This window comes from Aquila chrysaetos, chromosome 10 (genome assembly GCF_900496995.4).
Source record: "Aquila chrysaetos chrysaetos chromosome 10, bAquChr1.4, whole genome shotgun sequence".
NCBI classification, from domain to species: Eukaryota; Metazoa; Chordata; class Aves; order Accipitriformes; family Accipitridae; genus Aquila; species Aquila chrysaetos.
This window is the reverse complement of record NC_044013.1, coordinates 20,418,391-20,430,931: the sequence shown is the minus strand read 5'-3', so window position 1 is coordinate 20,430,931 and position 12,541 is coordinate 20,418,391. Positions and strand designations below refer to the sequence as shown.

At 49.4% G+C, this 12,541-nt stretch overlaps 1 protein-coding gene across 2 annotated transcripts; it reads right to left on the bottom strand.

Annotated features, from left to right (window-relative positions):
• Positions 1–303: 303 nt before the first annotated feature.
• On the bottom strand, positions 304–6,878 carry LOC115347489 (putative coiled-coil domain-containing protein 195). 2 transcript variants are annotated; one of them, XM_030028936.1, is made up of 3 exons: positions 6,573–6,878; positions 4,991–5,252; positions 304–1,441 (listed from the first exon to the last, which is right to left on the bottom strand). In XM_030028936.1, exons 1-3 carry the CDS (start codon positions 6,835–6,837, stop codon positions 1,309–1,311), a joined length of 660 nt encoding a protein of 219 aa, XP_029884796.1. In that variant the 5' UTR covers positions 6,838–6,878; the 3' UTR covers positions 304–1,308. The 2 variants fall into 2 exon arrangements, with proteins under 2 accessions (XP_029884796.1, XP_029884797.1); XM_030028937.2 differs by lacking the exon at positions 304–1,441 and adding an exon at positions 4,452–4,515.
• Positions 6,879–12,541: the final 5,663 nt, after the last annotated feature.

Below are 12,541 nucleotides of genomic sequence, written 5' to 3'. Positions count from 1 at the left end.
TTTGCTGGAAGTCATCAATTCGTTACTTCAGACATTACAATGCAACTCTGTATGGACCCAAGTTGAACATAAAAATCCACAAATAAAATAGCAGTGAAATTGAAATTATTACTTCATTGGTGAGAATATATTAAAAATGTACTTGAATATACAAAACACGGTGAATTTCAAACTGAAAAAAGGAGCACAGATTTTTATACAAGCGTACAACATCACAGAAAATCCAGAAGGGATTTTTTTCCACCAGGTTTCTGCTTTCACTTTTGAAAGCTCAAGACTTTAAGAGTAGAAAACGAGCTGAAAATCTTCCTTAAAGTTATCAGTACAAACATCTACTGTTCATGCATTCTCTGTACAATATTCAATCATCAGTGCTGCCTGTACATAAAGAAACAGCAATGTGCAGTATTTTGGTTCCATAAATACTTGTAATCGAAATAAACATGTGGGACACTATCTTTACTCATATGACTAGAACTAACAAGAACTCCTCATTTTTTACAAGCTGTTTGTAGTTCTCTCTCACATTTATTCTGCACCTGTTTGCTGAATTTCTGCTAATGATTTTTGATCCGAGCTGTGCTGAGAAGCCATTCCTGAAAAATCCCGATATTCACAATTCTTCCTATTTTGACTTGGTGTACAGCCTTTAGTCTCTGGCTGGATGAACACACCAAGTCGGAAACAGATTTGTAGTCACATTTTCATACCCATTAGTACTTACTCTCCCCTGCTCTCCCTTAGAGGTGAACCCCAAATGGACATAAACAGTCATTGCCAAGCTTTGCAGAAATTCAGAGCAATGTTAGCTGACTCTGTAACGCCTTCTTAATTTTACTGTATTAGTACTGTGAAGGTTTAAAGTCTTACATACAGAGAAAACCTCAGAGGCTCTTTAATAGCTCTTATTTTGTCATTTGCATCAAATACCTTTCTGGCAAGGGAATCAGCAAACACAAGCGGTGACATGGTATCTGCTTTTTTTGTGACAAACACATGAAAACCAGCTTCAACACCCTGTTTACAGCAGTCCCAAGGTAAAGGATTCCTGAGACATGTTGCGCAGAAGCTACTTTGCGGAGGTACCTTTGCTATCGTGTGGCTTCATCACGGTGTATGGGCTTCCAGCCGGCTTTGTCATGTCTTCCATTTCCATGCTAAACATCAGGCCAGTGACCCGAAACACAGGCCGGGTGGTTCTCTGCAGGCATCCTGCCAAAGCATTTTGCAGGAAAGGAACCTGACACACAGCTATCATTTAAGGCCAATTTATCTCAAGAATCAATGGGCCTTTAAAAATTCACCAGCTCACATATCCTTTTCAGCGATGGTGGTTAACTGTTTTGTGCTCTGATTTTGTGGGCTTTTGAGGGAACCTTGCTTTTCAGCATATGATGACATGTCCATTGGTAAGAGGAAACTAACGGCCTTTACTTTACCCCTGGAGAAAAATGAGAAAGCATTATGAGGATTACAAACGTATAAAAGGTGCAAAGAAAGTAAAAAACCCAGCAAGCAAAAGGTAAATGCTTTCAGCACTTGCACGCTGCATGGAGGCAGGATTTCATGCCCCGCTGGGACAGGGTTCACACGGTCTTCCCAAGGGACAAAGCATGGTGTTGCCTGCCTGTCTGTCCATCTGCTGGAAGCATCTCCCTTTCTCCATTGAGCCTCACATCTCTCTATCAGCGCCCGATGCGTCTGTACAAAGCTACATGCGTACAGAACCCTTAGGGTGCACGTGCACCCACATGGACCCAGGGGGTCCTTCAGAGGCTTTATGTTTATATGCATCAGTACCCAGCTACTAGAAGCGGGTGAGAACAGCTGTTTCCAAGTCGTGAGTGTGCGTGTGATAAATTACATCGGCTGTGAAAGCAGAGGGAGAAACACGCTCCTTTACGTGTCCCAAAACCGGTTGGTTTGGCAAGTAAAGGGATTGGGTTTTGCAGAGTTTTGGTTTTTGCTCTGACTGTCCTCTGTGATGGCTATCAGCTCACTCAGACCCATCAAGAAAGAAAAGAAAATCAAGAAAGCGTGAAAGTATTTATTGATGGTTACTGGGGGGTGTCCTACAGAGCAGAGAACCACCGTGATTTCCTTGCCCCTTCTCACCTGCCATTTAGACCTGTCTCACTGGAATGTGAAACCATCAAGCCTGAACACCCCAATGGTGACATTTGTACCAAACAGGCCTTGTACCTTTTGTAATTTTAATATAATAGCCCTGAAAACAGTTCTCAGCCTCTCTTATCCTGCCTAAAGTATTCAAATATTTAGTCTTTTTTTTTATTTACCAAAAAAAGTGGGAATCGTGGTATAAATAATGCTTTAGCATTGTTGTAGTTTAACCCCAGCTGGTAACTACGTACAACACAGCTGCTCACTGACTCCCCCTCGCCCCAGTGGGAGAGAATCGGGGAGAAAAAAGGTAAAACTCGTGGGTTGAGATAAGAACAGTTTAGTAGAACAGAAAGGAAGAAACTAATAATGATAATAGTAACAATAATAAGATGACAATAATAATAATAATAAAAGGATCAGAATATACAAAATAAGTGATGCTCAACGCAATTGCTCACCACCCACTGACTGATGCCCAGTTAGCTCCCGAGCAGCGATCCCCCCAGGCCAACTCCCCCCCCCCCTCCCCAGTTTATATACTGGGTGTGACGTCCCATGGTATGGAATACCCCTTTGGCCAGTTTGGGTCAGCTGCCCTGGCTGTGTCCCCTCCCAACTTCTTGTGTCCCTCCAGCTTTCTCGCTGGCTGGGCATGAGAAGCTGAAAAATCCTTGACTTAGTATAAACACTACTTAGCAACAACTGAAAACATCAGTGTTATCAACATTCTTCACATACTGAACCCAAAACATAGCACTGTACCAGCTACTAGGAAGAAAATTAACCCTATCCCAGCCAAAACCAGGACAAGCATATATGAATGAAAATGTTGTAGACATGCAAATTAGTGATGATTTGTTAGTAGTGTTGTTATTTTATTACTTGGATGCAACTGCACTCTAGATAAATCCAAGGTGATACTTCTACAGAATTAATCTGAAAGCAAAAATATTCAGCATCACATATAGGATTATAGCTTTGGAGCAAAATGTGAGAAAACTACAATAAACGATAAATAAGAAAACCTGACACGGACCAGCATGCTGGGAAGCAAAGATGTCATCACTGTAAAAAAATTAAGCTTAATTAGCTCACTGAACTCATTGCCACAAATATTTCCTACTAGTGAAAAGCTTACTAAGATTGCTGTCTGTGTTAGGCCTTTGTGTATATATAATGGAAGCATCCACCATTACGACCAGAAAATATATTAAACTTTTTTTGATATATGAAACACAAAGCTTTATGCTTCAGGATATCACCCAGTCTGCTGAGGAGGTTAGGTAAAAAGCTCTTTCCATAGCCAGTTCTTCTCCTAAAGCAGCCAACGCTGAGTGGACACGAGTCACAGTGAGTGCCACACTCACCGCTGTTCAGAGCTGACAAGGCAGCTCTAAAGATAGCAATAAAATAATCATTGCCATTCCTTTGGCCGCTGGGAAACCGGTGCTTTTAAACCTGTAGGTCCCAAGGCATTAGTTGTAATAGATCTACGTTGCTATTTTGATTGCTCTGAAAGCTCTCTTTCCCCTTAGGAGAAAGCAGCAGCATTTGTCGTTGCTGTTCCTGCTCCCGCATGCTGACCCTGTGTTTCCTAACATACACGCTTTCCACGTGAGCTGGCTTCAGAGTGAACCTCTCGGAAGCATTTATGTGCACGGAGAGTCTTAAATTTCCCTGAAGGCAGTGGAGCATATGCTGAAATCCAGAGTTACAGGGTCAGGGTGCTTTTGAAAACGATACAAGTTCCCTGCCAGGGACTAAATTTAGGTGTTTAAATGCTGTAAAACATCTGACCCTCAAATGTCCTTACAAGAAAACCTAGGTGCCTATGAAAACTTGACCTCGTTGTCCCCTCCAGCCTCTCAGCAAGGAGCTGGGCTCCTAACTGGGTTTGCACGGGGAGCGTGAGGGGCTGTGCACTGGTCTGCTCTGAGGACGCGTTGCTGTGCGAGAGTGGCGCGGAGCAAAAGCTGACACGATGTGCCACGCGGACGGGTACGTCGGCGCAGGTAGCACGACCCGCTACGGCCGTGCAGCCCCTGAGCAGAGGCCACTGGAGTCCTGCCCTAGGACGTGCGTGGGCGGGCAGACCCACGGGCTTCTCCCCGTTCAAATGCACGTGCTTTGAGGCCATTTGGACTCTTTTCCTTTTGAGCATGGCACGATAAGCACTAAAACCAGCAATCGACATGGATCCCCAGGGTGTACACATCAGTACCAGGAGTTGACAAAGGCTATCGCATATCACAGTCTCATTACTGGTGCTTCTACCTTTGATTGTTGCCCTGTGTTGGAAAGTTGCTCATCAATGAGCAGAGACACGTGGGGCTTGTCCAGCAGCCTTTTCACTTAATTTAGAAGCTGTCCTGAGAGTATTTTTCCCCAAGGCTGAAATCATTAACATGTAATGCTTCAATTATAGGGGAAATGTGATACAGTGCATCTAAATCCACGAGCCATATTAATCACACTTTCAAAAGCATAGTTCAGAGTTCCTTGATATCGCCGTGCTTTTCATTCAAAGTTTAAAAAGCCCTTTCAAGCTTAGCTTGTCAGAATAACACATCAATCTGCAAAACTCTGCCTGGCTTTAACAGAGGGAAGATTTCAACCCCTTTCCCTCTCCCCTCAGCCTCACCTTTGTAGTAAATTTAAACCGCTAACACTGGCAATCTTCACGCGTTGCAAGGAGGAGCAGGACCACCTACCCAAAAGAAGTCTCCCGTCTGCTCAATGCCGCGTACATTTGAACAAAGATTTTGCTGATAACGAACTAAAACCCAAAGCAATGTCCATATATGTTACTAGGTGAAACCTGCAACCAGCCCAGGCAGGCAATGCTGTGAAGGCAAACTGAACCTACCTGCACTTACAGACGTGCTCCTGAAACAGCTTCATTTTGCTGGAATGGCTGTAGGAGAGACGGCTGGCTGGCGCTTTTTCAAGCCCTTTCCCCTCGCCGCTGGTGAGCTGTGCTGCGCCAGGAGGGGCTGGTGGCTGGGCGCTGCCCGGTGCGTCCCGGAGCCCATTGCTCGGAGGCCTCTTGCTGGCCCGGTGAGACCTCGTGCTGGAAGGGGCGGGCGCCGGTGAAGCGGTGGAGTAGCGCCGCACAGTCATGGTGGTATCTGAGTAGTGGAGACAAAAGCAGAGCTAGGAACAACAATAATAATGAGAATTCAGGTATCCTCTAGATATCCCCTAGAAGGCAGCTGGAGAGGAAAAGCCACAAGGTTGGAAAGCACTTTGCACATCTTTCACGCTCCACCCGAAGACCAGTCAGCTATTCCCAAGCTGACGACATCCATAGCCACCAGCAGCCCCAGCGTAAGAGGCCCTCGGGTTAGTAACCTGACCACTGGGCTCAGTGGGCTTGGCAGTAAGCATTATTCGATTGCAGCGCTCATCCAGGTTCACTGTAAATCCACTAGTACTGTTCAGCCTCTCATCTCGTTCATTTTCATAGACTTGTCTCTGTCAAAACTTGTGGGGGCATTTCTCCACAGCCCAGACCTCTCCAGGAGGCTGGTTCGGAGCCAAGGCTACACAGGTCAGCCACCAGACCTGTGGAGCACGTGGACTGTAAGGGCAGCTGCAACTCGTAACACACGCCATGCTAAGGCCAAGAAGTTGCGTTAGTGAAGCAGTTTTCCAGAGGGCTGGACGTGACAGACACCAGACAAGGAAGCGGCAGGCCTCAAGCATGTACGATACCTGACAGCCTGACCCTGCCAATAACCACATTTAATTCTATGTAACTACGTCTCACCGAACAATATTTTGCTCTAATTCCTGCTTCATTAAATCCTCCAGAAGTCCCAAACAGAATTCTATAACTGAGGAATATTTCTGTTTTTCCCCCCTCTGATAAAATTGTGAAGAGAGTGTATTCCTATACATTGGCCCCTCTCTCCATCAGCCAAAACTAACTGCATTATCTGCAAAAAGAAACTGCACATCTGGCACGATGTATGCAACCCATCGCTATTTGTTACTATTTGTAGAGTTTTTCTCATCTTTTACTAAGGCAAGAGAGGTTACGGCACAATTACAACTGTTGGTCCTTTTCTGTCTGGAACAGACAGGGGACAGGCATGGGCAAGATAGTCCACGCCCAAGAAAACTCAAAGCAGTAGGTCAAATTCTGCTTCAGCAAAGACAAACTGAGCTCTTTGAGTTGAACTCTTTGCTTGAGCAGCAGGAAAATACTCCACCAAGCTCAGCTTGGGGGATGCAGGTAACCCCCTAAAAAGATCAGAGTGAGACACCCAGTTAAGGTGGTTCTGGGTGTGGGCATTGAAGGAGGCCACAGCACTTCCATTAAGTTAACCGGACAGACAGCGAGTGGCTGTCGTCTCCCATTCCCTGCAGACATGTAACAGCTGGGCCGGGGGATCCTGCACGGGCAGCACACACGGGTGCCACGGACAGCCCTGGCTCTTCGGTACCTGTCTGCTCCTTTGGTGCCGGAGCAGGACCGGCCACGATGCTTCCCTGCAGCGATGCTGGAGAGCCAGCTGGTCCTTCCCCATCGTCGTCAAGGCTCCTCGCGTCACCGTTCCCACCTCCTCTTGCTGCCTCTCTCTCCGGTAGCACAGCTCTCTGCCCGCAGACCTGCAGCTCTCCCCTCAGGGCCCTGTTCTCCCTCTCCAGCTTGTTGATTTGGGAACGCATCTTGCGGATGACCTGGAGGAGGTGCGCATTTCCCTCCATGGTCCCACACCGCGCAGCAAGGCTCCCCACTCCCCCACCAAAGCACCGGCCCTGTGGAGAAGCTCCTAAGCCGGTGGCGGGCGGTCCCTGCCCTTAAAAGCCTCCGGACAATAGGAGTCCCTCCCCGCACGCAGCGCTGGAGCCAGCTCCCGCCACCAGGAAGGCTGGACCGAGACATCAAGTTACTAAGAGAGGGCCCATGATTTATTCATTCAGGGTCTCGTTTTTCAGAGCAGAGCTGGCTTCTTACACACTGCACAAATCACTGTCAGCACAGTATCGCTGTGTCATCGGAAAGCCCTCCTGTCCCCTCGCTTGCCTCGGGCTTTGGTTTTCTCCAAAAGCACCAAGGAGGACAGAGCACATTTCCTTTGGTTTACCTGAAAAGGCCAGCAATCGCCTCCGTGACACAGAGGGAGGGGTCACTCTTTGCTGGGCAGCAATCCATCTCTCCCTTAACGCTGGGAGAATTACTCATTTTTGCTCTCTGCATCTGGAAAGAATTAGTGATTTCTCAAAGGAAAATTAAATTTCCAAACGAAAGCTGATATGGTGCAAGACCCCCGCTATTAATGAAGAACACCAACAGCTATGCTGAACAAGCTGGTAAAGTAAAGCTTTCCTGAAAGGGTGCAGCACAGCCCACTGCCCCTTCCCGGGCAGCCGGGGAGGCTTGCTGGAGTGGAGTGCCTCCACCAGCACCCCGGGAGCGTAAGGAGAGGCAGCCTGGGCATGAATCTTGCATTAGGAAGGGAAACACAATCCTCTGTGCTGCTCTCATCACCTAGTCCCTAAAGTGATCTCTCTGCTGGCAGTAAAATGCAAAAACCTGTGGAACATCCTTCCCACCCCCACCAACTTACTTCAAAATACAAAACTGAGAATGCCAGAAAGCCAGCAGGAAAATAATTTAACACACCTTTTGCTTTGAGACCATTCCCTTTCTGGTAGCTCAACAGTGACTCAGGAATATCTGAGAAAAAAAGACCTTTTAGCTGTGTGCACTTCACTGCTTTGCTGCTGGAGGAAGAAAGGAAAGCTGGTGCGAGATGCTCGAAACAAGATGTGACTCAATGTTATTTTTTTCCAGAGGATGACAGGGAAGGACTACTGTGAAGCAGCCATCGGGTCTGCGAGGAAGTGCTGCTGGCCAGCAGCTACCGGGAAGTTAGGCAGAAACTGCTGGAATTGAGAGAAGAGGGATGCAGGCAAGGAGTTTTGCCCTCGGGCATGTTCCCATGTGGGCGGTGCTGCCTTCTCGGGAGCAGCATCCTCAAAAAGTGCTTCATAAGGATGAAGTGGTTCATGTAGTTCACGCTGTGCTCGCTCCCCTCTCTGACCTACAGCAACACGCCATGCCTAGCAAGGACAGGTGGGACTTGCTGCAAGACCTGCAGGAATATGGAGCTATGCTGATTTTTCCAGTGAGACAGGCACAAGGCTGGGGACCGGGAGCCATGGGAGTCACAGGCAGTCCTGCTGTCACCTCCCGGGAACATCTCCAGAGGCCTCTGCGCGATTCGGGCTGCATGCAGAGAGGTGAAATGAATTTGAGCTTTTGGGCTACAGACAAAGCCCACAGCATCCATGATCTTTTGTGAAATCACAGTGCAAGGGGAAGGGCATATCAGGCCCTGCTGTGTTTCCCCTGCCCGCTGCGGGGCTGGCGACAGTCTGGGCTTGACGTGCTGGCATTAATCTTGGCAAAGCTCCTGGTGGGTCGTGGCTGTCCTCTCTCCAGCCCATCCAGACCGCATCAACAAGAAGCACCAGCTTATGCTGAGTTTTTTCTTCCGCTTCAGAGCAGTGCATGTTGCTGAGGGCATAATAACATACAAATGGGAAGGAGGGGGCAAAGCTGGGCTCAGAGATGAACTTGGATCCAGGCTTAAATAGCAGCGCAGGTGCCCCTGTGCTGAGGACAATGTGTGGTGAGCAAAACTACTGGAACTGAAATACAAATCCTCTCCATTTTGGAGTCAGCCAAGGACAAAAAACATAGCAGCAACCGGCCAGTGTTGGTTTCAAATTTACATTTCTGTTTCTCCGGCAAGTGGATCAGGTACTGGAACAGCGACAGCACTCATGTGTAATTATAATATCACTGCTGATCCTGCAGCTGACAGGTTCAGATGGGCAGAGGATGCTTGCCAGCCCAGCAATTAGCTTACCCCGGCTGCAACTGAAGACATCTGCTCCTCTGATCCCATGCCCGCTGCTGCACTGGAACCAGACCAGAGCAGACACGGACCTTTTGTTGTACCAGCGACTTCTGAGGAAACGACGTTTGTCTTGTAACCTCGTACTGCTTCTCCCGCTGCCATTCCTGCCCAGGCGCTGACGGGCAGGGGGGCAGACAAGTCAGGAGTTTTGTACGATGAAAACCTGGCAAAGCTAGGTTTGCCACTGGGCTGGTCAGCACATTCCCTGTAATCAGAGTGAGCTCCATGCATGCAACCTTGTATTTGTAAATTCAGTGGGGTCCAAGACGTGTGCCTGCGCTGCTGGACCCATGGGGCCACCGGCCCAGGGCAGGGCTGGGCAGCCCTGGGTGCTGCCGCTCTGCCTGCCACGGGTGGGAGACACACTTGGTGCCTCTTTGCTGTGGCACACTCGTAGACTGCCGGTTTTGGCTGGCCATATGTTCAGCGTACCTTCCTGCTACTACAAACACCTATAGCTGTGTGGTTTTTGATGTGAAACACTTAAAGTCATTTAACAGAAAGGACGGAGTTTCTGACACCCGAGCTGCTTTGGCAAGTTGTGCTTGGTAGGACATGGACTTGGGTAAAATTGTATTCGCCTTCAGTCATATTCAAACCTCTCCACCAGGAAGAATAACCAAACACAGAGATGGAGTTTCTGGCAGCTGCTGGGCTCAAGCAGCCCCACAGCAATACCCGTATGTGACTGCTGGAGCATGTGCTGTATTTCAGTGGACTGTCTGAACTGCATACCAAGTAGCATTGCAACAGAAAACCTGCAAACAAAATGCAGAAGCCTTGCAGAGCAGCTTCATCCAAAACTGGTAGGAGCTCAGCTCTTTATTCTGCCACTAATTCGTATTCTGCAGCTCCCTGCCTGACACGGTAACATGAGATACTTGTGCATGTACGTGGCTGCTGCAGGGGGTCCCTGGGGAAGAGGCTACACTGTGAGCAGAGAAGGTACGTTGTGAAACCTGCCGTCAGCAGAAAATGGCACCTGCACAGCTACTGCCGTTGCTGAACAGCTTTTCTAGCTCTCTCTTGCTTGCCAAATCTGCTGTCTTGCTCCCCTGAAGGTTAGAGAGAGAAAAAAACCAAAAAGGACTCATTGCTACAAACCAAAATTATTATTTTTTTTCAAATCACAATATTTTGTCCTTGAAAAGCCACCAGCACTGCGTGGATATTTTTTACGACACGCTGCCTAGCATCGTACTCCTCCTAACCCGTAGGCTTCCATCCTTATGACGCTCTGCTCCCCCTCCGATGCATCCGCGAGCTGCCGCACCTTCACCCCCGCCTGCCACCAGGCACCACATCACACCAGGGCTCTGGCACCTTGGCTGAGGACCAGCAATGCTGCATTGCATCTCCAGCCTCGCTGCGACGGGCTGGAGGAGAAGCACGGCAGCCTGCCCGCCCTGATGTGTAACTCACGGGAAAACCCGGGGAAGAGAGCGGCTCACAGCTCCATCATCCCTGCACCAAGCCTGAAGCCAGATCTCCGTCAGGGCGGGAGTCTCCAGGGAAGGTTTGCTGTTAGCAGCCATGAACGTCAGCAGTGCTGGATTTATTCATCCTATAAAAAATTACTAAGCAAAAGTGTAACAGCAGCACTAGTCAGGGTCAATGTCAAATTCTTCCTATTGCCACTGTGCAAGAACATTGCTGTGCCCTGAGTCCTGGCTTGATTTCTGACTTTATGTTTTATGCTTCATTATGGTGCAAAAGAGCCTAATTCTCTTCTGAATCCAGCTGTACAACTTAAGGAGGTAATAAAATAATATTTCAGTGGATTTAAAAATTAATAAAGAAATGTTTTTTAGTGTGTTGATTCTCTTTTGCTGATGCACACTTTTGATTATTTCGCTCCTGTACAGCTGAAGGGATCGAATAGGTTTAATGTCAAAATTTGATCCCATATTGGCCTTCTTGATTAATTCTCAGCGGCTGCCCAATTTTAATCAGGAGATAAACTTATATTTTTCCCTGTTTTCCTTTTTTATTTCTGCACTTTCACTCTTCTCAAAGTTTAGACATTTAGACCTTTAGACATCTAAATTATCCCTATGCTTTACTTGGCCAGTCCTATAGCTTGAGGCTCAGCAGCAGGTTTGAGATTGATGCTCTACTCGAATATGTTTTCTTCCAAGCACTTGAGTAACAGCTTGAACACGGTGGGACATGCAACACAGTCTACCAGGCCCTTGCTCACCTAAGCCCGGTGTGCCAGCAGCCGTCGGAGCTGGCGTCAGCGTCCCCACAGGTGCTGCTCTGCCAGGCCAGGTCACATCTTGCTTTGAACGAATTTCACCCGCAAATGCTCAGCCATGCAAAGAAATTCCTCGTAGCGGAAGGACTTGACAGAGAAGATTTTGCAGCACAAATCGAAAACGTTCTCATAATCGGACAAAACGGATCAGCCCCTAAAGTTTGCTGATCACGTCTGTGTTCAATACAATTTCCTGATGCGCCCCGGCCACGCGTTCCCCGGGGAGAGCGCTGCTCTCGGCCCCGTCCTCCCGGCCCGCGTGCCCCCACCCGGGAGGTACGTGCCCCCAGGGCCACCGCTCCTTCCTCGGCCAGCCTGGGCTCCTCGCCAGAGCTGAGCTTCCGCGGCGAAGGCAGGTACAGGAGCTCCTACCGATTTCTACAGCGGCGCCTCAGGCCTTCGCCGCAGCAACCGGCTAATTATTCACTGGCTAAATTCACCGCAGGGCCGTTCGGAGTGCCCCCGGTTTTAGCCGTGGGAATACCTTCCCCTCCTCCGAGCCGGCATCGCTCTGCAGCTGAACGGAGGAACCCGGAGGCCCGTTTTGGTACGTTCCCACAACGACAAATGTTGACAAATTTCCATACGTATTCTGAAAAGTGTGAATTTTGGCTCCAAGCTATCGCACGGTCAAAGTCTGCTCTTCCTAAGGCCCTTCTGGAGGACAATGGCAAGGTATGCCGGTGCTGGGGCACCCGCGTGAGCGCGGTGCCAGTGCTACCACGCCAGCGGGCAGGTGGCTGCCCTCCCCGCTTCGGGATGTCACCCAGGACCGGAGCCCACCCACGCTGTGAAGGAACCCCCTTTTTCCACCCGTGCAAAAGGGCCGAGGCAGCGCCCTCGCACGCACAGCTCGGCGGGGGCACGGCGGCAGCTCCCGTAAAGCCGCCCCAGCCGAGGGCGAGATGCTCCTGCGCCCACCGGGCACGTCTGCTGCCTGGGCTGTGGCCAGCCCCGCCGCCTTCCCGGCCCCTGCAGCTCGCCGGACCGCGAACAGCAACTGACACGCGTCACTTCTGCACGACGCTGTTTTTCTGAGCGCGCTTGGGCAGCAATTTCCCGGCGGAATGAACATTACCCAGCGGATCGGCAGGATGAGCCCGAGAAGGCGATCGCAAGTCTGCATCGGCGCTCTCCCCTTGACGTTGAAGCGGGGAGAAGGCATGCAGCGGCAGACCGAGGGGCGGGGGGACACGGGCTGCCCTTGGGGCCCGGACACGACCAG

Excerpts from the sequence above, each read along its gene's own strand:
- LOC115347489 (XM_030028936.1), bottom strand. The coding sequence starts at position 6,837 with ATGGAGGGAAATGCGCACCTCCTCCAGGTCATCCGCAAGATGCGTTCC. Across the intron at positions 5,253-6,572 it reads GGCACCAAAGGAGCAGACAG|ATACCACCATGACTGTGCGG; the intron begins GTACCGAAGAGC and ends TCCACTACTCAG. Across the intron at positions 1,442-4,990 it reads GAGCACGTCTGTAAGTGCAG|GGGTAAAGTAAAGGCCGTTA; the intron begins GTAGGTTCAGTT and ends ATTTTTCTCCAG.